General features: G+C 60.7%; 2 protein-coding genes across 5 annotated transcripts in view; one reads left to right on the forward strand and one right to left on the reverse strand.

Moving 5' to 3' along the window:
- The window catches only part of WIPI1 (WD repeat domain, phosphoinositide interacting 1), a 21,426-nt gene extending 17,755 nt beyond the window's left edge, over positions 1-3,671 (forward strand). For 3 of the 4 annotated variants that reach the window (XM_084298757.1, XM_084298758.1, XM_084298759.1), the window contains one exon: positions 3,134-3,671. In XM_084298757.1, the coding sequence (XP_084154883.1) occupies positions 3,134-3,181 (48 nt within the window). In that variant the 3' untranslated portion in view covers positions 3,182-3,671. Of the gene's footprint in view, positions 1-785; positions 947-3,133 lie in introns of those variants that run through there. The other variant, XM_084298760.1, reaches the window with a different exon arrangement.
- On the reverse strand, positions 25-20,157 carry ARSG (arylsulfatase G; the record flags this gene model as incomplete). The annotated part of the gene is made up of 12 exons (XM_084298755.1): positions 25-843; positions 4,575-4,899; positions 5,214-5,304; positions 8,264-8,384; positions 12,118-12,226; positions 15,181-15,261; positions 15,823-15,995; positions 18,096-18,233; positions 18,449-18,563; positions 18,633-18,680; positions 19,568-19,755; positions 19,964-20,157. 12 exons carry the CDS (start codon positions 20,155-20,157, stop codon positions 696-698), a joined length of 1,731 nt encoding a protein of 576 aa, XP_084154881.1. The 3' UTR covers positions 25-695.
- Positions 20,158-25,972: the final 5,815 nt, after the last annotated feature.

The following is a 25,972-nucleotide window of genomic DNA, read 5'->3' on the forward strand; positions in this document are numbered from 1 at the left end:
ACTTTCATATTAACTGATGCAAAGTGTTATTTATATAAGGGATGATTAGCTCACGGCTCCCTTTGAAACACTGCCTAGGAGCAGCTCTTTAAGTCACATAATCCTTAGGCCGATTCTCTTTTCTTACCTGTGACACAGCCTGTTACAAACCGAGAACAAGAGTTCTCTATTTCCCCTAAATCTCTTTCCCCTAAATGTCCCCTAAGAAGGCCATTTAAAATGTCTCCCCTCTGGTCTGTTTGGCTGCAGAGCAGCTGCCAGCCCAGGCATCTGGAAGGAATGTTCCAAGGAGCAGCAGGGCCAGAGAGAAATCCTTTGCTTCCTTCTGATGAACCTGCTCTCCAACATGTGCTTGGGGGACACGCAAAGGCCAGCGAGCAGGAACCACGCTGCTCCTGAACGAGCCTGCCTGCTGGGACTGCGCTGTGCAAAACCAGCCCCAAGCCCCCGCTGTACAGCAGCAGGCCCTTTATTAAATGGACTTTGATCTGGCAAAATCCTGTGCTGTAATTAACCCGGCAGAGCAACTTAACATGTGTAACGGTAGGGAGGAGGTGGGGGGGGAGGGAAGGAGCTCTCCACAGCTACTCCCTGGTGCGGTGGCTTCGCGGTTGGAGCTTCCAGCTCGTGTCTGCAGCTAGGACCTCAGGTTTTCCCCTCCGCTGCTGACGGTAATGTGTTTTGCATCTGGCCTACTAGCTGGCTCCTGCTGGGTTAGTGCTTACGGAGGCTGGCTCGGGATGTTTTGATGCTCTGAATTTCACTGAACTCCGCTGTTTTCTCAGTGCTGCAATGTTCGGTCTCGGTGACTCGTTCGAGAGGGGTTTCAGGGATCGGTCACTTCTGCGAGGAGGAGGGAGAGAAAACCTGACCTTATCCAACAAAAATGTTTTGACAGCGTTCTGTTTTGCAGAAACATGGGAAGGGTTGTGTTTGTTTTCCAGTGTGCAACAAAAAGACGTTTAAAAACCTCAAAACTTGTGACAAAATGGAATATTCACCCGCAGCCCACGCCACGAGCGTGGCTTTGAACTCAGACATACTTTTGGAGAAGCGGCCGTGCTTAGACCCAGCAGTTCCGCTCCATTTTGAAACATTTTGCTCTCAAGTTCTGGTGAGCAAGACTCCAGAGGCTCAGCTGTTAATAACAAGGAAATGCAGCTTCAGTCTAAGGCACGATGTGGTGTGATTGCAGAAAACGGCCTCTTCATTAACTGGAAGGAGGGACAGGTCAGAGAAGAGATGAGAAGCCCAAGGAGGGCTCACACAACCTGCCCTCACCAAGAATTAATGTGGCTATTGAACCTAATTATGGCAGCACTGCTGAAGAACCCTGTGGCAAGAGGTTAAGCACGTTCAGTTCCGTCTCTTGCTTGCACTGATGGGATGGATTAAGTGCTTTCAGGTCCACCAGCGGCTCTGGAGTAGCTGTTGAGCTTCTGCAGGAGGTGCACAGGCATCACTGAGATGGACAGCGGGCTGAAGCCTGAGGGGAGAAGGAGGTGCTGTGCTGAGACTGGGAGGAGGCTGCACCATCGGACGGCTTCGTGGGAAGGGAAGAACGAGCCCAGCTCTGGCTGTGTATGGTTGTGATGGTCCCAGAAGTTTTCTCATCACCTGGCTAAGCAGTTGCCACTCCTCTATGGATTCATTGGTGTCACTGACGTTTCCAGTGGTGTTGGGAGTTGCTGGTGTGTGCTGGAGCCTGGCAGCTCTCAGCCAGCTCAGCCTTTCAGGAGGCACAGCAGGGTAGGGCTGTGAGGTTCAGCAGAAGAAATCCTACAGGATTGAGCAAGAACGAGGCCAGATGATGTGCGTGGACCTGAAGAATCCATACCAGGGGATCTCCTAACACTGCTGGAATTCAGTAGGAAAGGGGATTTCTTTTGGCAGCTTGGTCAGTGCCTTTCCAGGCAGACGTGATCAGTCCTGCATCTGGCTGCACTCTGAAGCTTGTCAGCTTCAGGACCGGAGCTGATGTGAAGGTTTTATCAGGACAGGCACTTCTTTCCGTCGGGATAGGTTGTGGACAGCAGTCAGCTGTCAGCTCTTCATCCCCTCGCTGATGCTCAGTCTTTAAAAACATCCCTTTCACTCACAGCACATTGATCCTTGGCTGCCTCCAAAACTTGCGGGCAGCCCTGCTGCTAGCAGAAGGCGATAGATTCAGCTGTGGAACTGCAGTAATATTCAGTAATATTTCAAAGGGGGGCTGAGCAAGTCTGGCCAAACCTAAGTGGCCTCGTGTTCCTTACACAGCTCCTGCCCCCAGAGGGGCATTTGGGGCAGCTGGGGCTTGCAGGGTTAAGCCCAGCTTATCAATGCAGCACCTGAGCTCCTCAGGCAATCCAGCACCAAGGCTTTGTGCCTCAGAACCAGGCAAGCGATGTTCCTGCAGGCTGTGGGGGGGATGAACAGGCACAGCTCCTCCGGCAGCCGGGTGTGGGGATGGCACCGGCACCGCTGGGGGCTTGCGGCCAGGCTGGCACCCAGCTGGGCAGAGCCGTGCCCTGGGGTCTGCGTGGGGGCACCCACCTGGGGGGCTCTGCCCGAGCTTCCAGAAGCAGGTGTGGATCTTCCCAGGGTCTCTGATCTCCTCTTGGGGCTGTGTTTGAATGAAGTGTCTCAGGGTCTTTGCTGCTCCCCATTTCCTCTCCGTGCTTTATCACCAAAAGGCGTTGCTGGTACTTAGGGTAGGCTTCCCCTCACCCCATTCAGCCCCAAATGTAGGTGTTTAGCTCCAGGTTCCATCTGGAGGCCTCAGAAAGCCCCAAAGAGCCCCATCCAGCTCCTATCCCCTCCTGCCATGCCAGAAGGTGAGCTCTGGGAGCCCCCAGTGGGGTGAATGAGGCTCACCCCAAGTAACCCAAGTCCTGCAAGCGTGGCTGCGCGCCGTGCCATGCCAGCTAGATGCAAGAGGCCCTTATCGCCAGGCCAGATGGTTCCTGTTCCCAGGACTGTAAATTTGGGGAGGGGGGGAGTAAATAAATAAACCTCTCACAAATCTGCCTTGGAATGGAAAGTAAAACACTGCAGGACATCCCTCCCCCTTCTCCTCCCATGTGCGTAAAACCGACTTGAAACACACCCTGTTGCTGGGAAAAGTAAGGCCATTCTGTTTTGATTTTGGTAGATAATCTTGTGCCGTGGAGGTCAGCCGGGCAGAGCGAAGAGGTCATGATGAGACGCAAACATCCGCGCGTAGGACAGCTGCTGGGAAGTGCTTTGGAAAAGCCAGGAATTTCGAAGAAGAGGTTTGCGTGTCCTCAAGAAAAGGAAAAAATACCAAAAAAAAAAAATCCAAGGTGGGCCACTGCTTTTTACTACAGTACGTGTGAGCGACTACCTGGCCCGCCCGGCCCGCCAGCCCCCTCTTTTTAATCGTGTCTGGGCGGGTGTCAATGTACTGTCTGCACAGCGCTATATTTAACAGGTATCCTAGAACCACATTGTAAATGCTAATTTAATCAGATTTGTATGTAACCAGAATTTTATATACCCGTTTTTTTCCCTTTTCTAATTTATGCCGTTTTATGTGTATAAATGTACTTACAGCGAGAGATATTGAACTTATGTCTTTGTACAGGATAAGCCTATTTTACCCAGGCAAAGTATTTTTGCAGTGATATTAGAGAAGATGCAATTTGCTCCGTTTAAAGACAGAAATAAAGTCACGGTCTGTCCCTGGCAGCTCGCTGCCCCTGCTCCTGCTGTTCTTTGTGGGGCCCTAAAGATGTCAGTCTTGATTAAGCTTCAGCGAGTGGGTTTGGGGCGCTGGTGGGAGGGAAAAGGCTCCGGCTGTGCCTGGCCCCAGCCTGGCCAAAGCCGCGCTGCCCTGCTGCTGGCGGCCGTGCCAGGACGGGAGGGCAGGAGGCTGCAGGCCAGAGCTAATTGCAGACGGTTGGGCAGCCCCCTCTAATTTGGGCAGCGCTGCCCGTAATTACAACTCCCAGTTCCCTGCGGCTGGTGTAACACCTTGCTTCGATTGAGACAAGCCGCTTACGGCTTGTCCAAAGAAAGATCTCGGGTGCGTAAATTGGAGGCCAAAAGCGTTTCAGAAAACCCTCGCTCGGCTGCTGGGAAATCCTGGTGGTTTCTGAGTTTCAGCTGTGCCCTCTGTGTTGCCTCCACAACTCCCCAGGCCTGTGCCTGTGCCCACTCACGCCCCAAAAGAGCTGTTCCCACCCCACAGCATCGCACAGGAGCTGTTTCTCTGCCTGGAGCCCTGCTCTGCTCAGTTTTAATGAAAAAAAATGACTTTTTCTCAGCCGCCGGGCCCTACCAAAAGCCTTTTTGTGCGCAGAGCCACCAGGTACTGCAGTGAGCTGCTCCTCCAGCCGCAGGGGAATCCTGCAGCCTGGGGCACAGCCCTGCTCTGAGCAGAGCTGCACCCACGGGGACCCCTCCTGCTCCCCCAGACCCACGACTAAATCACCCCACGGCACGGAGCGAAGCGAGCCGCAGCCTCTGTCCCTGCCCTCTGGCCAACCTCAAGCCCAGAGCCAGTAGGAACAACAGTCAAATTCACCAAACCAGAATGGGAAAAGGAGCAGCTCGGGCAATTATTTGCTTAAAGACAGCGCCTCGTTGCTCTTCTCTCCGTGCTGCGGTGCAGCGAGGCCGCGGGAGGCGCTTGGCATCGGCAAGCCACGTGCTGTGCGCTGCAGCACGGCACCGCCGCTGGATCTCGGGAGTAATCTGCAACCGAGACGTTGTCTGTTGCAATATCCTCCAGAGCCCGGGCGTAAGCCCGGCTGATTGCAGGTAGCACTGCCTGATACTCTGCGGATGCCACATCCAAAGGCTCCTGTTCCTGGATATCGCGATCCAGGTTGAAAATGAGGGGTGGCTGGTGGCGCTCCTCTGGCCCAACGCTTCCGTCGCAAGCCTTTGCCCCTCCTAGGGAGAAAAGCAAACACCACGGGAGTCCCAGGCTGCTCACCCCTACCCCGGCACCACCTCTGGGCTCCTCACCAGTCCATGGTGGCCCCTTCCCACCGTGGCCCAGCTCTGGCAGCCCAGGTCCCAGTGCCAGGCTGCGGGTGCTTCTGGAGCCAACCCCGCACTGCGCACACCGGTGGGCACCCACGCGCTCCTTGCTGGGCTTGCTCCTGCCTGCATGAACCCGCTTTGGTTTTTACCCGTACTGCAGGGAAACGGGAACCTCAGAAGCTTTTTTCCTGGCGGTATGATCTGTACCAGAGCCAGCCTACCTGTGGTGTAGAACGCCTTGTACTGAGCCAGCCGCAGCGCCTCGATCGCTCCGTCCTTCCCAGCTGCCCCGCTGTTGGGGTGAAGCAGAACCTGAAGGAAGAAGAGAAGAAGCCCACTGCAGAGCAAACCTGCTCTGTTCGATACCTGCTCCCTCCCAGTACGGGACCGTGCCCCACCCCTGCACACGTTTAGGGACACTGCTCAGCCCAGCAGCAGCTCAGCAGAAGGGAACTGAGCGCCAGCACCTCGCTTGTGCCTCGTGTTCCTCCAAGGTCACCTCCCCGGTGGCAGAAACATCTCAGGGATCAAAACCGATGGCCAGTGGCCAAGCCACGAGCTCGGGCAGAGCTCAGCTCCAGCAAGGCAGGGGCTGTGCTCGGAGGTGAGGTGCCGGAGCACCGTGCCCGCTGCGTCTCCGGCTGACCCACGCCGAGGGGGGAGCGCTCCCTGCCCTGACAGCAGCAGGGAGCCGGGGTGAGGAGAAGGGAATTGGGAAGGGCGGGTCGAGTCTCTGCAGCTCGGTATTTAGGACACTTGATCCGCGCAGGACGCCTGCCTTGGCACCGGGGAGGGAGAAGACAAGTGAGCTGGATGGTTCGGCGGTCTCCGTCAGATAATATCGCTGCGGAGCCAATGGCTCCGCTGAGTGATGAGTCACCAGAGGTTTCCTCCCTGGGAATTGCGTTTAAAAGTGATTCAAGAAATTTCCACTGTGCTAAAAACTAGAAACATCTGCCGGAGTTGTAGGCAGCTGCGGTGCCAAGTTTAGTAACAGTGTTCGCAGCTGATCAGCGCTGTAATGACTTAGCAGGTGTCCGGCACGGGAGCCCTGCCCCGGGCACCACCGCGGGCTCTGCTCGCCCTGGGAGCCTCGTGGCTGCCACCCATCGCTCCCCCAAAACACCGGGATCCGGGGGGACCTCCAGGTGCTCCCGGCTTCCTCCATTGCCTTCAGTTGCAGGATTAAAAAAAATAAATAATCACCATCTGGAATTTGGTTTAAAAAACGTATTTTACGGAAAAAAAAAATGAAAAGTTGCATGTGGGAGGCTCGGGTGTGAGCTGGGAGAGGTCACAGCGTGAGCGTGCTGCGAGGAGGAAATGCGTGCTGCAGGTTATGCTGGCACCCTCAGCCGGAACCAAGCAGCTGCAAAGCAGCACTCGGTAATTATTTAAGGGCCCATGAAGCCAAAATAGCAGGAATTCAACCCGTTTGTCTGCTTCCAGCCTCAGAGCTCAGCTGTGCCTGCACCCTTTAACCTGAGCAGCACGGCTCGGATGCTGCTGCCTGGCTCCAGAGGCACCGAAACAACAGGGGGCTCGTTCCTAAACGCACCTCGTAAACCCCCATGCTAAGAAAATCCGTTCCCATTCACCGCAGAAGTGAGGAGCTTGTTTCGATTGAGCCCTTTCAAGAAGCGTTCCCAGGTCCGCAACCCGTGACTTTGTTATTAAAGAACAAAAAAAAAGAAAATAAAAGAAAAAAAAAACAACAAAGCACCCTTCTCCTCAGCGAACCCTCCATCTGAACTCCCAGCTCCGGGTTGTTTTCGTAAGCCGGCGAGTGCGTGGGGAGGAGGAGCACACCCCTCTGACATTAAGCTCATGGAAAGAGCGTATTTGTCAGCCGCTCGTACCCTTGATGCGTTTCGTAGGATGTGTTTATTTTTACTGTAAATAGCCTTTGCTCAAAACAGGACCTTGGCCCCGGCCCAGCACCGTCACAGGTTGTGCCGGGGCCGGGACGTCAGCAAGGTTACGGGGCCGCAGCCTCGCGCCAGCCCCAAGGAGAAAAGCAGCTGTCAGCGGCGTGCGGCCGTCGGGCGGCGGGGCGAGAAAAGGAACCTCTCCGGCAGGATTTGTGTCAAGGAAAACCCGGCGACAGCCGAGGTGGTTTTGCCATCAGCCGCTCGCTGATGAAAGGCGCCGCGCGGGGAGGGAGCGGGGCCATGCTCGCCGTGCCGAGAGCCACCCCGTCACACACAGCCTGGGGCTGGGGGTCCCCAGGGAATTGGGGACGGGTGGGGACAACCCAACGGTGACCTCCAGGGACACGGCGCCCAGGGCTGCAGGTCACAACCACAGGGGTTCATTCGCTGCTGCTTGCACCCCATGGCAGCGAAAGTGCCCCCAAAAAGGCAGCAGCTGGGGACTCAGCCCCAGTTTGGGGAGTTGATTCCTCGTCCCAAAGCATGTAGGAAGGAACCTGAGCCCTCCCCAGCCCCGCACCACGTGCTGGTGCCAAGGCTGCTGAGCACCAGTCCCCCTTTCCAGCACCACGAGCACGCAAGAAGAGGGTTAATCATCCCAAAGAGCAGCTGGAGCGCAGGCTGGCCGTGTCCCATCCTCTTCCCCAGTTTATCTCACGGTTCAGTGGAGGGTTCCGTAAATACGAACTAAATACCAAAACCCTGATGGACACGGGAAGCAGATCCAGGATCCCTGCTGGGAGCTGGCTTGCGGTGCTCGCAGGAGGGCGGACTTGAAAAGCGAAATCGGGCTGGATCTGTGGGACTGCTTTTAGAGCTGCCTTTTTTTTGTTTGTTTTTTTGGTTCAGCAAAGATCTTGTGAAACTCTGAGAAAAACGCACCGCCATGCTCCTTGTTCTCCTAGCTGCGTTTTTCATGCTTAAAGGAGCTGTCAACAGCTCCTATTGTTGCATGGGTGGGGAGCTGCAGGACACGGGGCTGGCTGCCCCACTCGAACATCAATAACGGGCACGTTTCCGAGCCAAGGAGCTCGGAGAAGAAGCGCTTAATTATGTCTCTATCTGTCAAGATAAATAAAGCAGATACAGCTAGGTCTGAGCCCTGGGGATCTTTTGTTTCCCACGCCTGTGCACCTCCTGTGACCAGGAAGGAGCAGAACCACGCTGCGCTCGGCGGGGCCGCCGGAGGTGCGGGCACGCAGCCAGCAGGGCCGGTGCTCCCACGGGGCTGCGTGCTCCGGCCCCGAGCCCTTCCAATCCCATCCCCTCTCTGCCCACCTCCCCTCCAGCTCCGAGGCAGCTCGGGAGGGGGCCGTCGGCAGAAAGGGGCCCTGCCTTACCTCGTGCCCCACGTCCGACTGCCCAAAGAGAACCGGGGACACGTCCAAGCCGTCAAAACGCCGGTTTGGGGGAAGCGTCGCTCCAGCCAGGGCCACCAGCGTGGGGAAGATGTCCAGGGTGCTGGGGAAAGAGGCAGGTTTCAGCCAAGCACGGAGCCGAGCACCCCAAGAAGCCCCCCCAGCCCCACCTGCACCCTGCAGCCCCCTGCCCGGGGGGGTCCCTGGCTGCTTCCCAATGACCCAGCGACACTGCGAGCACCTCGGACATGGCACAGGGGGTTCCCCAAGTGCTGCCACTGCTGCACCCGCAGGTCCCGGGGCACAGTGGGCACTGGGCAGCCCCCACCCCGCTGTCCCCCCAGCACAGCGTGGCCGGGCACGCGGGGAAGGCACCGGGTCACCCCCCGGCAGAAAGTGCAAGCGCAGGGACTTTCGGCGCCAGCCCCAGCGGCTCCCACAGCCCCAGGAAAATGTGGTCTCGCTTTTGCATCGCGCAGCACGAGCCATAGGAGCCAGAATGGAAAATGAGAGCGCTGCTATTTTGTGCGCTCCTACCAAAACGCCTGTCAGCAATTCCACCAGGATCCTCTCTTCTCAGGGGCCTCAGCCACAGAAGAGCCCTCGGGGCTGGGTCCCGGCTGCTCCCCGTGCGCAGGGCGCGGGTGACCCGGGGTCCTGCCACCTCCAGCGGGCTCCTCGGGGACACAGAGGGCGAGAGCCTCACGTTGGTGCCTTCTGCCTGCGAGTTGTGGCCTGGGGCCAGACCCCAGAGGCAGCGATTCCCCACACTCCCTTCCCTGGAGGTTCAGGAAGGGCCAGGGGTCGAATGGAGCCGTGCCCGCTGCGTGGCACAAGTGTCACATCCCTCCCTCTCCAAGAGACATCGCGGCAATGCCTGCACCTGGCAGGTGGCTCGGATGGGGGGACACTCACACCCCGCACCCTGCCAAAAGCTCCGGGATCTCAGCACCCCCTGGTTCTGGCACCTCGGGGTGCAGCAGTGGCCGCGCTGCGGGATCGGGGCCCCTCGCTGCTGCTGCCCGGTTGCGTGAGCAGAGAGAGAAAACAGCCCGGGACTTTAGGGCCCCTGTTTCTCCCATTCAATGAGTTTTAATTTAGCTGCTAAGAGACCGAGAGGACAAATAAGAACAAACAATGCTGAGGAGAGCTGAAAGGCAGCCCCGGCTACGCGGCTCTCATGGAGACGGCCCGAGCGGCCGGGAGGCGCCGAAAACCTCTGGCTCCCCGCTGGGAGCTGGGCGCATCCCTGCAGGAGCCGCTGAGCTCCCCGTGGGGCTGCCCCACGGCACTGCCCGGGGCACATCCCACAGGATCCGGCCCCAACACGGTGCCTCTGTACCCATTCTGGGCACAGGTACCCCGAAACAGCAGCTGGGCACCCCGGGAACCATCACAGCAAAGCAGAAAGGGGAAAGCTGGAGCGGTGTGAGACAGGTCCAAGGCTCCAAGCAACAAACGGAGATGAAGCCACGCGTTTTCAGCTGCTCAGAGGCCCTTAGCAAGGGCTCAGCTCTGAGGGGTGCACAGGACGGGGCTAAAAATCAGCCCCGAAAGCCTCAGGCTGAGATCTGGGTCCCCCACCTGCAGCAGCCCCAGCCCTGCTGGCCCCGGGGCTCTGCGCTTTCCTCCTTGGCCACCCCACTGACCTATTTCTTCAGCACCCAGCTTGGGCACAGCAGGAAGCTCGGGCAATTAAACGTAATTAAGAAGAGCCGACGAGGCAGCTCCGTGCAGGGCGCGCCGAGCGGCTGCAGGTCCGTGCAGGCGCGGGGCAGGGCGCAGCACCCCGGCCACGCTCACCCCACACAGGGGAGGTAACAAAGTTGGGGGTAAACGAGGTGAGGCCATGCACGGCCTGGCCACAAACCCCTGGGGGGAAGGAGCTCAAGGAGGGCATGGGCAGGGACTTCGGGGACCCCTGTCCACAGGCAGAGGCAGGGCACAGACGTGGCTGGGGGATTTTCCTCCCGGGGCAGGCTGCAAAACGCTGCCAGCGTTTTCATGACCTGGGGCAGAAGGGCGCCGAGCAGGCAGGTAATGCCTGCCCCTGTGCCCTTCCCAGCAGAGGTTTCCCAGCCCCACTGCACACCTTTAATGCTTTCTGCAGCTCTCAGCTCTCCCCGTCGGGGAGGTGAAGCTTTCCACCGCGTTATTTGGGCAGCAAGCAGCCGCCCCGTGCCCAGTGACACGGCACCGCCACCACCTCGCCCCGCGGCTGCTCGGGGACGTCAGCTCCTCTCCCTTCACCGTGCCAGCCTGCGGGCCCAACGAGGGCTGAGAAAGCCTCCAACTCTTTTGGAGACCTTCAGGAACCGGCTCTTCACGGCTTGGGTGGGACGGGGAGAACGTGAGGACAACGATGAACCAACCTGCCTGGCTCGGAAGCATTTTGGGTGGGAAACCCATCCCGTTGGTGCCCTCAGGACAACTCCACAGCCAGCACCAGGGGCTTGGGTGTCCCCCAGGACCCTCAAAACACCAGGGACCGTACGGCCCCAGGCTGCTGCTGCCAGGCACTCCTGGGCTGGGGCCGTGCCAGCAGCGCCCGGCTGGCAGCCTCCTGCCTTTTGTTGCTCCGTGTCACACGCCTGAACTTTACGAAACCTCCTCGGGGTTTGTTGACTTTGAATTTCCGCGTCTGAGGCGGGCAGGCTCCAATCTCCCATAGGCATTTCTGAATAAGCAAAGGCGTGCAGCTGGGCCAGCAGCTTTGGCAAGGCCGGGCTGTGTTTAGGGCTGTGTTTACCGGAGGAGCCCCGAGGTGGGACCGAGCCCAGCTGCAGGGACGTCAGCGCCGAGGTGACCGGCGGCCGCGCGGCACGGGGAGCGCACGCGGCTGGAAACCACCCGGCCCCGCAGCCAGGGCGCTTGGCAGGGCGGCCCCCGGGTCACAGCAGCCCGGGGATCGCAGCTTTGCCTTCGAAATAGTGAGAAAAAGGAAAATGAGGAAACTGCTGGGGAGCTGCACGGCCCCTCCGTGAGCGCCTGGCACGCAGCAGGGCCGCGCTGCTGGCAGCGTTGTGCCTTTACAGCTGCCCAACCTGCTGGGCTGGAAAGGCAGGAGATAAGGGCGAGGGAGATAACCGGGACCCCGCGGCTGCTGCGGTGCAGGGTGCATGGGGAGAGGGGGCTGGAGGGGGGACAGGGAACAGGGAAAAGGTTTGCAAATGAAACCCCAGGGGTGCCTGGTACCACGCACCTTGCTCCCTCGGCAACACATCAGTGCTCCAGCGCGTGGTTTGAACATTGCCCTTGCCAAAATCCAGCTCCCAGAGCTCTGTTTGCTGCACGGAGGGGCCCCCCATGCCATCCCCAGGTGCCGCAGCCCCGGGCCCTTCCCCTCGGCTCCCAGCCCAGCAGCAGCAGCCAGGGCAACCTCAGAGCCCGGCCGCATCCTGCTCTGATCAGAAGCCGCCCCCCCAGGCCAGCCGTCCCCACAGCCCTCCCCCACAGAAAGCCATTCGCAGCCCACAAAGCCGAAGCCTGCTTCTGGCTGGGTTCAGGGAACATCGGCAGCTTTTAATTACCGGGAGGCGCTCGGCCACCGCGGGGAAGAGGCGCACCGAGCCCGGCAGCTGCTAGCGCGGAGCCAGCGGCCCCACAAAACGGGCTTCCGAGCCTTGGAGTTTTTTGGGACGGGACACAAGCATGGCACCACAGCGCAGGTGATGCCCAAGCAGGGCACTGATCCTGCTGCTGCCATCCCAGCCATCCCCTTGGGGTTGGAGGTGTCACCTCCAGCGTGGCCTCGCGGGGATGGCAGGCGCACGCCGTGCCCACACGGGCAGTGGGGTGCAGGCAGAGGCCACCCCAAACCCAGAGCCAGCCCCTACCTCAGCATGGCATGGCTGCTGCGTGCAGCAGGGACACGGCCAGGCCAATACACCAGTGCCGGGACGCGGTGGCCTCCTTCCCACGTCGTCTGCTTGGCCGGGCTCCCACCTGCAGGAGAAAGCGGCCGCGCTCAGCACCCGGCTGTGCAGGAGCTTTGCAGCAGGGGGAAAAAACCCCGAGCCCAGAGGTGCCCATGGAAAGGGACCAACTGGGCCGTTAGGTGACCCTAACGGGGGAAGGTTTTGCTGGGTTTTGGAGCTGGGTCAGGGGAGGGAGAAGAATTTTGTAGGGTTTTTTTACAAGAAACAAGGAGAGAGGGGAAAGGGGACTCGGTTTGGCACTGCCTTTTGTTTCTCGCCTGCTCCAGCGAGTGATGAGAGAGGCAGCTGAGCGCTAACATCCAGCAGGAGCTGAGCCCCCTCGGTGGCACGGAGCGGGCAGGAGACGCAGGAATTTCGCCCAGGGGCTCCCTCCTGGTGCAGAGGGTGCGGGGCTTCGAGCGGCACCAAGTGCACAGCGCCCTCGGGCAGATAAAGCTCCAGCAGCTGCCCCGGCTTCATTACAAATACATTCCTGCTGATAACAGGCAGCTCCCTCCTGCCGCCTGACTCACCTTAACCCTTCCGCTCGTTCCCTGCCACAGCCCAGAGGCCCCGCTCTGCACGGGGTTTGGGAAGGGGGAACGTGGGGAAGTCGCCCAGCCCCTGCCTGCACCCAGATGGGGGCTGAGGGTGGAAACGGGGGGCTGAGCAACAAAACGGGGGGGGCTGAGCAGTGCCACAAAAGGCCCCAAGCAGCCAGGGGGGAAGGGACTGGGACTGGGGCAGAGGGAAACTCCCGGCCCCATTCACGGCACCAACTTCCCAAGCCCTTTGTCTGCCCGGCTTTCAGCGTGCACATGGCAACGGCGCGCACCCAGAGCCATTTCCTCCGGCAGAGCCAAGAGCGAGGGGATCCTCCTGCTGCTCCTGCTCCTCCTGGTCCTGCTCCTCCTGCACCACCAGCCCCAGCCCTGCTGGCTGCTCAGGGGCTGTTTTTGGGATGCCCCGTGCACCCCAACCGCAGCCGCACCCAACACATTGCATGCAGCTGCGGCACGGCGCTCTCTGATGCCATCAGGAACGATCCCAGTTATAACATCAGCCTGCTGGTGCCTCTGCTTGGGTATTAAACAGTCCTCGCAGCACCGTGTTGGCTTTTTGAGGGGTTTCTGCACAGCCCAGCACCCCGAGGGCAGGAGGAGCGGGGCTGTCTGTCCGTCTGTCCGCCCGTCCATCCGTGGATGGAGCAGCCGGGGAGCCGAGGGAAGCCCAAGCTGCCCGTGCACGAGCTGACGGTGCCACTCCTGGTGGCATCGGGGCTGCAACGCCCCAAAGCCAGGCAGGGATTTCTCTCGGGATGATGCAAGCCCGGGGAGGCCGCAGCTTTCCAGGAAAGAGCTGAGCTTTCCACGCAGGGACAAGAAGCGCCGCGGCCCTGCTCCCCAGCGGGGGCACAACGGGGCCGGAGCCTTCCAGACCCGTCCCAAAACACCCCCAGCCGACCCCCAAAACATGCATGTCCCTCTGATTCCCCTTTTCGGGGTGTTTGGGGCCAGGGGATGGGAGCTGGGCTTCCCAAGAGGGCTGGGGGCTCCCGGGGAGAGGAGGGGAAGCTCCCCCCGTGCAGCCCTCGCCTCGGAGCGGGGGGCCCAGCACGCGGGGCTGCTGCTCTCCATGGGCGCGGGCTGACGGCAGTGACCACCGAAATCGGTGGAAAACATTCCTGGAATTTGGGTTGGACCCTAAAAGGAAACGCCAAGCCATGCGAAACCTATATAATCCCGAGCAGCAGCACCTCCCCTTCCTCCCTGTCCCCGGGGAGCTGGGGAGGGGGAGATGCCCCCTGGCCGGGACCCCCGAGCCTCCCACGGGCACGGTGCCCGGGGGGGAACTTGGCAGCTCCCTGATCCCACAACAGCAGGGGGGGGGAGGCTTGGAAGTCCCTGGGGTTTTAGAGGCAGCTCCTGGAGAGCCGGCAGCCCGGGAGGAGCTTTTTGGGGTTGTTTTCGCAGGGCTGCGTGTGGGCAGCGAGCTGCTGGAAAGGGGCCGTGCTGCTGGAGGTTTGTTCCCGACCATGTGCGCCGGGAGCTTGTGACCCTCGGTTGCTCAAGAGCAACCCAGGTCGGCGGCGGGGTTTGTTTACCCAGAAAAGGAAGGTTTAGGATTCGGGATTCCTGCCCCAGCACCCCCACGGCACTGGGAACGGGAATGGGAGCAGGGGGGGAGCTCCAGGGGGCAGCCCCACGGCCAGGCTCACATGGGATCAGCCTCGGCTTCCTCTGCCGGGTGGGTGTCAGGAGGAGGAGGAGGGGGGGAGCGGCGCTGTCCCCGTGTCCCCTTCCCCCTCGTGTCCCCCCCCCTTGTGCTGACCCCGAGCCGTGCTTACGGCGCGTAACACAAGCAGAAGTGGGAAGCGCCTGACTCATGCATGCTTCTGGCCGCTCCGGCCGAAAGAAACCCACCGACCAGATGGCTTGGCCGGAAAAAGGAGGGGAAAAAAAAATATAATAATAATTAAAAAAAAAAAAAAGTTGGAGAGAAAGAAAATAAAAAGTCCCGCCGGGCTGGGCTCAAGGGCCCCGGGCAGGGGCTGTGAGGGCATCGGGACCTGAGCAGATGAAGGGCAGGAGCTCACCTTCCCCATTGCCCATGGGGCACCCCAGTGTCCCCCAGTCCTCCCCAGTGCCCCCCAGCTCTCTCCAGGAGCGTGGCACCCCAGGAGCTGCTGCACCAAGGGGCTGAAAGCAGCAGCTGCTCCCCCTGGGCTTGCAACGGGGTAACCAGGACCTGGGGGGCTCTGCTCCCACCCAGAGGTGATTTTAGGGGAAAATAGACTTTGCTGCGTCTATTTTAATGACAAGGAATGTTTGGAGGAGCCTTCAAGGCAACCCAACACACCGCTGCCCCAAAGGCAGGGGCAGAGCAGCGCTCCCCGCTGGGTGCCAGGGGGCAGAGGAGGGCTCCTGGCAGCAGCCCCCGCGCACCCCCGGGTTCAGGGAGCCCCCCCCACTATAAGGTCACCTCGTGTCCTCTGCCAGGCCCCCACCAAGGGCCCCAGCCGTCCCGCCAGCTCGCACTTCTGTGCCCAAGGGCCGTTGTCACCTGCAAGAGAAAGCAACGTCCCCGTGAGCGGGGGCACCTCTGCTCTGGGGCACGAGCGAGGTCCCCACGGCCCCTTCCCATCCCCTTGGGGCTGCCCTACAACACCAAGAGCAGCACAGGACCCAGCCAGCAGAGTTGGTTTTGTCCCTAAAGGTTTATTTAGGGGAAGGGCTCGTTCCTGGGGGCTGCCCACGCCCCAGGTGAGCGGCTGGAGTGGGGCACAAGGCGGCTGCCGCCGGCTCCAGGCATTAACGAGCAGATCCTGTGCCAGGAGCAGGGCGTCCTCATTAGGGAGGCTGCCCAGCCTGAGCGGATTTGGGCTTCTTAACGAGCAAGGATTTGAGCTTTAATTAGGCAGGGCTGTGGCCGAGGTGGGTGGTGGGGTGAGCACCAGCTGAGCTGGGCTGGGAGCCGCATCCCCAGCGGTGGCAGCCCCGCTTCCTCCATCCCCTGGGCATGGAGCACCGAGGGCTGGGGAAAAACACTGGGACCGTCCCCCTGAACGGCCAGGGTTGTCACAGAGCTGTCACCCCGCTGCCACGGGAGGTCCTGCTGAGTTACCTGTGAACCACAGCAGTGTGTCGGGGCCGGCGAGGCGCCGCAGCCGCCCCACCAAGGCGTCCATCTCGCGCAGGGCGGCTCCGTAGACGTCGCTGCCCGGCGGCACGCTCACCTCCAGGGGCACGTGCATGTGGGCCAGAGCCACGTAGAGGAAGAAGGGGCGCCCGCTGTCACTGCAGGGAACAGGGGAGCAAATTTAGGTTGGGGAGAGGGGAAGGGGAGGATGGTGCAGGAGGTCACTGCAGTGGTGACACTGATGAGCTGGGGACAGGGAGCTGTGACCCTTCCCAAACCAGATGGCTGCACACCCGCCCGCCCCGCGGGATGCTTGGTCCCAAAACCTCAAAGAAGTGTTGGAAGGAAAGCAGGATTGCTCCTGCTTTTGGACAGGCAGGTGGGGGGGCTGTGGTTTGTCCCCCACTGGGCAGGGCACGTCCCCGGGGGGCATCCTTCGTGTGCCCGCACCTGCCCCGGCACCGCCGCTGGGAGGAAGCTCCAGGACGAACGTGCAGCTTCCCCCCGTGAGTCACTTCTTCCCCGCTCCTGCTGAAACCTCCCTGCCACTGCTTCCTTCCCTTCCTGCCCCCACGGGTGCCAGGGTTGTCCTTCCCCGAGGAGCTCACGTTCGGGATGGGCTCGCCCCTTCCTCCGGCCCCCCGCATCCCACAGCTCCCAGCCGGGAGCAGAACGCCCCGCATCGACGCGCCCCTCGCATCCTTCTTCCTCCCCTCTCTCCCGGGGCCCGTTTTGGCATTTTACTCCCCCCCCCCCGGCACGCTGTGCTCATCCCCTGCTGCTCCGGGAAGTTATTTCAGAGGAGGACGAGCAGCACAAGGACGACCCCGATGCCGCAGCCCAGCCCTGGACAGGGAGCGAGGCACGTTCGCGGCAACGTCCCGCTCGCCGCGCGCTGCCCCGCTGCCTGTTTGCTTTTAAATCATCAGAGGACACGTCCTGTTTGCTTGTTTACGGCTATATTTATCTCCTCCGACGAGGCCGCTCTTCCTCAGGGACCTCGGAGGGGAAGGGTGGGATGGCGGGCGGCGGGGAGGGGCCGGATCCCGGGGACGTGCCTGCGTGGCTGCGCGCCCCAACCCGTGCCCGCGGCCGGGGGCAGCTTTTGGGGTCTCCCTGACCTTGTTTTCCTTCCTTTGCCCCATTCACGTCACCTTTGTTGGGGCCACCACTCCGTGTGGGAACATCCCCTGCGTCCCCGTGACTTCTTATCAGCAGAAATTTCTGCACGAGGCCCGTGCTGGGGCAGGGCCCCTTGGTCCTGCCACCACCTGGGGCACGGCACCGCCCGGCTCGCGCCTGGAGCCCCGAAGGGCTCTGCAAACACGGGGAGCTCCTCCCGGCCCCTTCGAGTGGGGTGGCGTGAGCAGGCTGGCACGCAGAGCCGTGGAAAACAATCTGCAGGGCTCCGGAGAGCACTGCCCTTACCCTGGCACTCAGCTGGGAACCCCGTTTGCCTCTCGCATTCCTCATTCGGCCCCTCTCCCTCCCGAAAACGGAGCAAACATTTAATCAATAACTTAAGACCGACGTCCTTGGCTTTTGCTCCCGTGTTTGCTGTGCTCGAAGTGTCCCGGGCAGAGCCAAATCTCACTGAATTGCTCAACCTTGACGCGGCTGGTTAAAAAAACACCGAGATGACAAATTCTGTGTTCTTTTCATTGCCCCATAACGAGTGAGTCAGGCAGAGGAAAACTGAAGCAAGCCATCAAAGAGAGGGAGAGGAAAGGCAGGCACCTGTTTAATCCTGTTCTCCATAAACTCAGATAACCCCAAAACAGCTCCAAATTTATCCAGGGCGCTGACACAGCCCTTTCCTGGCAGTCCTCCCCGCGTTTCTCCCATCCCTTTGCCCCCATTACAGCCCAGAGCCTTTTTTTTGCACCCCTGCACACGCAGCCCCCAGGTTGGGGCCGAGCAGCGGGCACCATCCCCGAGCCGGCCTCGCAGGGCGCTGCAGGAAGGCGTTTTGCAAAGTCACAGCTCCTAATCCTCAGCTAATAGGGATCAGCATTACCAAACCCGTCAGCAGGGCTCGGGGGCTGTCGTCTCCAAGGATCTGCTCTGCACCTTGGGGATCTGCAAGCCTGGACTCCGCACGGCCCCGCACCACTGCGGGAGGTCGCCCACAAAGCTTGGTGATCCCCAGGGACCCCAGAACGAGCACAAAGCGCTTGCAGAGACCCAGAGGCTGGCACGGGGACGGGAACAGGGCCAGGAACGGGGATGGGGACGGGGACAGTGTGTGGCACCCTCACCTTGCCCGCTGGACGAAGCGTGCCGCCGCCTCCACGTAGCGCTCCGTCAGGCTGCTGAGGTTGACGGGCTGCTGGATGATGGTGAGGTTCTCGAAGAGAGGAAGGGCCACGTCCCTGTAGCACTCCTTGTCGCCGGGGCTGTGGGAAGAAGGCGCCCCGTGCTGCTCACACCGTAGAGGGGACCAGCAGCACGCTGATGTCCCCGCAGCACAGGGTGCTCGCTGCCCCTCACCCCACATTTCGCCTCCCCGGGGCATTTCCAGGGAGTACAAGCAGGGCAGCAAGGAGCAGGGTGAGGGGCTGGGGCTGCAAATCCCAAATCCCACCTCATGGTGCTGTGCCTGGAGCCGTACCTGGTGGTGGCGGCGCCGTGCCGCGGGCAGGGCGGGCAGGGCGGCACGTTGTAGCCAGGGGTGTCCGTGCAGCCCATGTCGTTGCTGTAGGGGATCCCAAAATAATAGTCGAAGCCTGTGGGGCAAGGAGGGGGTCAGAGGGAGCCAGGCAAACGCGGGGCGCTCGGCTCGGCTGCGTCCTTACCGCGGGACGTGGGGTGGTGGCGGCCGTGGTGCCCCAGGTGCCATTTGCCTGCAAAATAAAATTAAAAAAAAATCATCTCAGAGGTTAACTCGGCTCCGGGCGCTGCCGTCACAAGTGACTGCCCGCAAGGCGCAGCGCAGGAGGTTTTAATCTAGCAGCGAGAAAGGCCACTTGTTTGTGCTGGCCCCATTTCCAGCATGCCTTTTTTGCAGAAAGCCAGAAAAAATGCCGAAGGTATCTCGTGTCCGTGCAGACCGGCCGTCTCCAGCCTTAAAAGGCTCTTTGGGGCCTCCGCGTTCGGAGGAGACAACTTCCTAACCTAGGCCAAAGATCCAGCTTCGTCCTCGGGTCCTCCACGTCCCGAGGCTTGCTCACACCGAGCATGATGATAGGAGAGGGGGAACAGCAAAAACGGAGCGGGAGAAGGGAAAGGAAGGGCTTCTGTGCCAGTGCAGCCCCAACACACGCGATCGGGGGGAGCAAAGGGCTTGGTGCTTGCACACGGGGTGGAGCGTGCTGTAGGGGCCCAATGTCACGGACCAGCAGCACCAAAAGTCCCGTCCCAGCGCTGCCAGGGGACGCTGTGTCCCACCCAGCATCACACCCAGCATCACACCCCGCGGGGCGTGCGCGGGCAGAGCCGCTCGGCGCCCTCACGTTTCCTACGAACAATTCAGCATTTCCAGGGTAGGGTTAAGCAAGCGCGGCTTCGACTGGAAACTGGGGCAAGGCCCAAATTTCAGGCTGCGTCTTACGCTTGAATACGAAATCTGGGGATTGCAGGGAGGAGAGGGGGAAGTGCAGAATCCCTCCCGCTCATCCTTTAGGGTTTCTTTTTGCTGCCAGCTACCCGCTGCGCCTCCTCCATAGGGGACAGGCGTGGGCAGCTTCATCCTGGGGATCTTCACCCTGGCCAGTGCCACCCCCAGCCTTACCTATTGCCCCCGTGCTGTACCCTGCTGCCCGCAGCACCTCTGCCAGCGTGGTCTCGTTGAGGGGCAGGCCGCCCAGCGAGGTGATGGCGAAGTTGTGGGTCACCCCGTTGCGCGCCCCGAGGCGCCCCGTGAGCAGCGAGGCGCGGGACGGGGAGCAGGTGGAGGCGGCCGAGTGGAAATCCACGAACCTGGAGAAGGAACAGAGCCTGGGCTGGCGAGATCTGCACGGGGTGGTGCTGCCCTGTGCCTCCCCTGTGCAGGGATCTGCTGTGCAGGGTGCAGGGCTCTCCAAAACCACATCACCAAACCCCTGCTGGGAGGGGAAACCCCCCTTTGCAGCAGGGCAGAGCACCCAAGGATGCTCATTTCGCACCAGGGAGGGGGCCCAGCCGTTACCTGGTCCCTTGGGCAGCCAGCTCATCCAAATTCGGCGTCTCCTTCGTCTGGGCCCAGTTGGCCCCGAGGTCCCCCCAGCCCAGATCATCCGCCAGGATGACCATGAAGCTGGGCCGCCCCTGCGCCGCGGGGGGAGCGCGGAGTGCCACCAGCACGGCCAGCAGCAGCACGGCCAGCGGGGATGGGGTCCCCATGGTGCCACCCGGCACGATGTGACCCTGCTCGCTGCTGTCCCTCGCCCTGATTCCGATGTCCCCTCTCCAGGCACTCCTCCTTTGCCAGGTCGCTGCTTCGCTGCCTCGCCTACAGGGCCGGCCGAAACGCCTGCTCCATCTCGCCTGCAGGCACAGCTGATATTCCTAAAGCCAGCGCTGGCGGAGGTGTCGTTCTTCGAAGTCAGGCAGTCTCTTTGAAGTCACTGTCGCCCTATTTTTAGCTTGCTTTGCTTCCCGGTAAATATCTAATTAAGCTCAAAACCAAATTGTGAGTTTTCTCTCCAGAAGCGCGCTCGGTTCGTGCAGCAGCTCCTGTCGGGGCGACGTTCGTGTCTGATGAGCGGCTCCTTCTCTGCAACGTTAACACGTGGAGCTGGCAGCAGAACACGTCCTCGGCTCCCCGAAGTGGACAAAGAACTGCTGTGGCTGTCCCGATGACTGTCACACTGTCCTTGGCATCATCCAGGAGCCACCACCAGGAGATCGCCTGTGCCAAAGACACGCGGAGCCGTCAGCACCTGCAGGAGCCCCCTGGACTTGGCCACAGGTGGTAAAGAGGCACCGAGAGCGAACACCCCAAAGTGACAGCGGAGACGTGGCCACAAAAGCCAACCTCCTGCGCACAGAGCTACGGCCAAAGTGAGGTGAAGCTGCTGAGGTTTGCCAAAACCACGTCGAGCCCTGCACGGGAGCAGGAACGCGCCCCGGGGACACGCGGCCAAGCAGGACAAGAGCCACGGAGATAAGCCAGGAGGGCGAGGAGGGAAGGGGATGGCCACAAACCAAAGGGTGACGTGACAGGAGGCAGGAGAGGGGACAGGATGAGCCCCACCTGTAGGCCAGGAGTTTTGTAGCTGGCAGAACTATTTATTTCTGGGTTTGCCATGCGCATCTTAAAAGCTGGGGGCTGCCAGCTCCGCAGCACAGCAGGGCAGGGGAAAAGCCACCCTGGAGCTCTGCTTCAGCACACAAAGGGCTGGGGGACACGGTGATGGGGCAGGAGGACCAGGGGGGTCTCCAAGAGGTTCAGGGGGGCGAGGAACAAGCCTGAAGTTCTGCTGAGCTCCACGTAAGCATCCCAGCTGAGCCGTGCTGAGCCCGGCCGGCCGCAGCCTTGTCAGGAAGCCACGCTGTGTAATTCAACCCTCTGGCACCTCCACCGGTGTCCAGCAGCTCCCCAAAGCGAGCCCCAGCAGCCCCGACCCCATCCTGTGCCGGGGCTGGCCTCAAACCATTCCCCTCCCCACCACCCCACAAAACCCCATCCTCGAGAGAAATCAAGCCCGCGCGCTCCCCGTGGAAAAGGCACAGGCAAGGTCACGTTTTGTTTTTATTTTTTTTTTTTAATGCAAATATGAAAAAGGAACCCAGCTGCTTGGAGGCTGACCCGAGGGCTCCTGGGCTGCTTCTGGCCGGGGCGATAGGGCGCAGCACCACCCGCCACCCCGCCGCCGCCCCGAGCATCCAGATAGTGAGAGGCAGCCCGGAGCTTGGCAGGGCCGGCTGTTTGCTTTGGGGAGGCAACGCCGGCGTGACAGGGCTAAGGAAAACAATCGGAGCCGCTCTCAAAGGACGCTCTCTTCTCTCTAATTTACACGGGAAGTCAGCCGGGGCCTCCGTTGCTGCAGCAGCGTCAGGCGGAACCTCTCGATCTCTGCTCCTCGAAGCCATTTGGAAGGGGAGAGGGGGAAGGCAGCAGGACGTGCCCGTGCCTCTCGCCCTCCTCTCCCTGCCCACGCCGGGACAATCAGCAGCGGGTCCAAATTCCAGCAAGGAGCGATTTGCATCGCCCTCTGTGTGCCTGTGTGCAGGACCGGGACGTGCCCATGGCTGTGGGCACCCGTACCGGCACCGCCTGCGGGTGGGCAGCAGGGAACGGGGCCACAGGGTCCCCGTCCCCATCCCCAACTTGTTACGGGGCCACCCATCCCCACCACAGCTCGCCCCGCAGCACCACATCACCCGATGCTCAGCCAGAGCTCACAAAGGGCAGGGTTTTTCTGCAAAAAAAAAAAATAAAACCACCCAACATGCCGCTGAAAAGATTCTCCCTGGCTGCCTACGGTGGGAACACGGCGCCTCGCCTCGTGCTAAGCAGTTGTCAGCAGGAAACGCTGCGCTCCGGCTGCAGCCCGATTAGCTCCTCGTGCGTAATTACCCCCAGGAATTGAGGCCTCTTCCCCCGCCCCGATAACCCGCTCAGAGATCCCCCAGCACGGCGTGGGCTCCGCTGTCACACCGGGGATGCACGGGCATCACACCGGGCACTGCGTAACCGGGAATAAGGACAAAAACCCGGTGAAATCGTGGGTCTGCGAGGCCGACGATGCAGCTCGCGGAGAGCAGGGGGGGGACAGGGCAGAACCAGATGAACCAGTTGAGAAAAACCCCAAAAGCCTCCGCAGCCTGTGCCGAGAAGAGGAGGAGGAATAGGAGAAGGCACCTCGGGGGCTGGCGGGTCTGGGCAGGCGAGGGCAGCACCCTGCCCTGCCCGGGGATGCCACCGAAACCTCCTAACCCCGAGCGGCCGAGCTCCCTGCCCCGCACCGCACAGATCCGTCACCTCCTTATTACACATTAACCCGAGGTTTCCAAATCTGGGGGCCAGCGCCGGCGTTTTCACATTTTTCGCATTCTTGCACATTTTTGCTCCTGCCTGGCGAGCGGAGCAGCAGGAGAGCAGAGTCTCAAACCTCAGCCCTGCACGAGGACGGATGCCCGGCCGCATTCCTGCCAGGGGGAAAAAAAAAAATCCTTGTTTTGTTCCCAAAGTAATGAAACCCAGGCTTTATTTCTAATTTGAGCGCAGCAAAGGGCGGCAGGTGCTTTGTGAGCTTTCCATGTAGGGCAGAGGGTGCAGGGATCCTGCCTCCTCGTTCCCAGCGCGTTTGGCAGCGAGGCCCCGTTCCCGGTACCGCTGCTCCGAACCCGGGACTTTCTTCCAGGAAAAGGTTTTGGGGCTGGAACAGTTGACACCCGTTCCCCTACCAGAAGAAGCAGCGCTGACAACAACATCCTTCTGCAGATTTACTAGGATTTCTGCCAGGTCCCGAGACGGGGGGAATGTTTTTCACCCATCTCCCTGCTGGGGCTTTGCAGAGCAAACATTGCACACGCGGGGCAGGGCCGAGCAGCAGAAATGAACTCCGAGGCCCTGCGCTGCCTTCTCCTCGTGGCTCAGCTCCTGATTTATGCCCACGGCCAGGGCATTTGCTCTCTGCTGCTGTTTTGCAGAGCTGCACACGCTGCTCCTGCATTGCTCAGAGCCCATCAAAGGGCAGGATCAGCCCAGGATCGGAGGGCAAATGATGGGGGAAAGCGTTGGGAAGCTCCCCGGAGCCTCACCGCGTCTTGGGGAGCACCAGGGAGGGGAATGGGAAAGCAGAGAGGGAGATGAAAGGGACTGGCAAGAAACACCGATAAATCGCCCTCGTGGTGGGGTTCTTTTCGTGCCAAAGATATCTGCGTGCTGATTTCCCCCCCCAAGGCACGAACCTCTCCTGGTGGCCCAGAGCCACTGGCACCCTAAGAATTACGAGGTGGGGAGGGGACGGAGGCTCGCTGGGGTCAGCGGCTGATGGACAGGCATTGCCGGCAGGAATTAATCAAAGTTAATTGCTTTGGCTAAGTTATCCGGCAGAACTGAGAGCTTATTTGCCCAATTTGTTCGAAGTTTGCAGAATTTTGCCCCCGCTGCCCACTGAGTGCACCTGTATGGCCCCGCTGGCAATTCCCATTGTTAAAAGCGAACCCAAAGCACCAGCTCCACAGCCGGGTTGGGAACCCAAGGAACATTTCACCTCGGGCAATCTCCCCAGGGCTAGGAGCCGGCATCGCCACATCCCCTGTTCCCCCAGCACACGGGTCCTATTTTTATTATTTTTAATTTTTTACTGATCTGAAGGAAAATTCGGGAAAACCCTGCTGCACCATGGCTCAAGCCCCAGCCCCGCAGCTGGGTGCAGGCAGCCGCTGCCGTGCCGTGCCCCCGGTGCCCCATTCCCTTCCTCCCCCAGGCACATTGGGGCCCAGTCGGTGCTGCCCGCTCCCAGTTTGACTCCCACGGCAAACCCCAGCAGGTGCTGCTCATACCCCCCCTTAAACCCCCCATTTAACTCCCCACGACCCCCCTTAGACCCCCCCAAGCCCAACATAACTCCCTTAAACCCCCTACGACCCCCCTAAACCCCCTATAAGCCCCCTTAAACCCTCTCCAACCCCCATAACCCCACCCTTTAACCCCCACGACCCCCCAAAACCCGCCACGACCCCCCCCTTAACCCCCATTAACCCCCTCCAACACCCCATAACCCCCTCCAAATCCCCCATCTCCTCCCAACCCCCCTCGTTAAGCCCCCCAAACCTCCCATTAACGCCCCATTAACCCCCAAAGCCCCCCAAAGCCCCCCTTAATGCCCCAATAACCCCCTTATCCACACCAACCCCCATTAACCCCCCAACCCCCCCCACACCCTCCCATTACCCCCCTCCAAACCCCCCATAACCCCAATTAACCCCCCAAAGCCCCCATATCCCCCCCACATCCCCCATAACCCCCCATTAACCCCCTCCAAACCCCCCATATCCCCCCCATAACCCCCCCAAATCTCCCATATCCTCCCCATATCCCCTCCAAACCCCCCTAGCCCCCCATTAACCTATTCCAAACCCCCCTAACCCCCCATTAACCCCCTCCAAACCTCCCTTATCCCCCTTCAACTCCCCCCATTAAGCCTCCTACACCCCCCATAACCCCTCCTACACCCCCCATAACCCCCCAAACCCCCCATTAACCCCCTCCAAACCCCATTAAGCCCCCCAACCTCCCCATTAACCCCCTCCATATCCCCTCAAACCCCCCATTAATCCCCCCAAAACCCCATTAACCCCCTCCAAACCCCTCTAACCCCCCATTAACCCCCCTCCAAACCCCCCTTATCCCCACTCAACTCCCCCCATTAAGCCTCCTACACCCCCCATAACCCCTCCTACACCCCCCATAACCCCCTCCATATCCCCTCAAACCCCCCATTAATCCCCCCAAAGCCCCCATTAACCCCCTCCAACCCCCCCATATCGCCCCAAACCCCCTCCAAACCCCTATTATCTCCCCCAAACCCCTCTTATCCCCCCAACCCCCCCATAATCCCCCCATAATCCCCCCAAACCCCCCATTAACCCCCCCATTAACCCCTCCCAACCCCCCTTATTCCCCCATAACCCCCCCTTACCCCCCCATACCTCCCCCTTACCCCCCCATAACCCCCATTAACCCCCTCCAAACCCCCCTTATCCCCCCCAACCCCTCATAATCCCCCCAAACCCATTAATCCCCCCATTAACCCCTCCCAACCCCCCTTATCCCCCCACCCCCCCCATAATCCCCCCTTATCCCCCCATAACCCCCCCAACCCCCATTAACCCCCTATACCCCCCCATTACCCCCTCCAACCCCCATTAACCCCCCCCAAACCCCCCTTATCTCCCCCAAACCCCTCTTATCTCCGCCAAACCCCCCTTATGCCCCCCAACCCTCCCATAATCCCCCCAAACCCCCCATTAATCCCCCCATAATCCCCCCCAAACCCCCCATTAATCCCCCCATTAACCCCCTCCAACCCCCCTTATCCCCCCCCAACCTCCCCCTTATCCCCCCCCAACCTCCCCCTTACCCCTCCTTACCCCCCCCAACCCCCATTAACCCCCCCAAACCCCCCTTATCCCCCCAACCCCCCCATAATCCCCCCAAACCCCCCTTAATCCCCCCATTAACCCCCTCCAAACCCCCCTTATC

This window comes from Netta rufina, assembly GCF_964035555.1.
Source record: "Netta rufina genome assembly, chromosome: 19".
Lineage (NCBI taxonomy): Eukaryota > Metazoa > Chordata > Aves > Anseriformes > Anatidae > Netta > Netta rufina.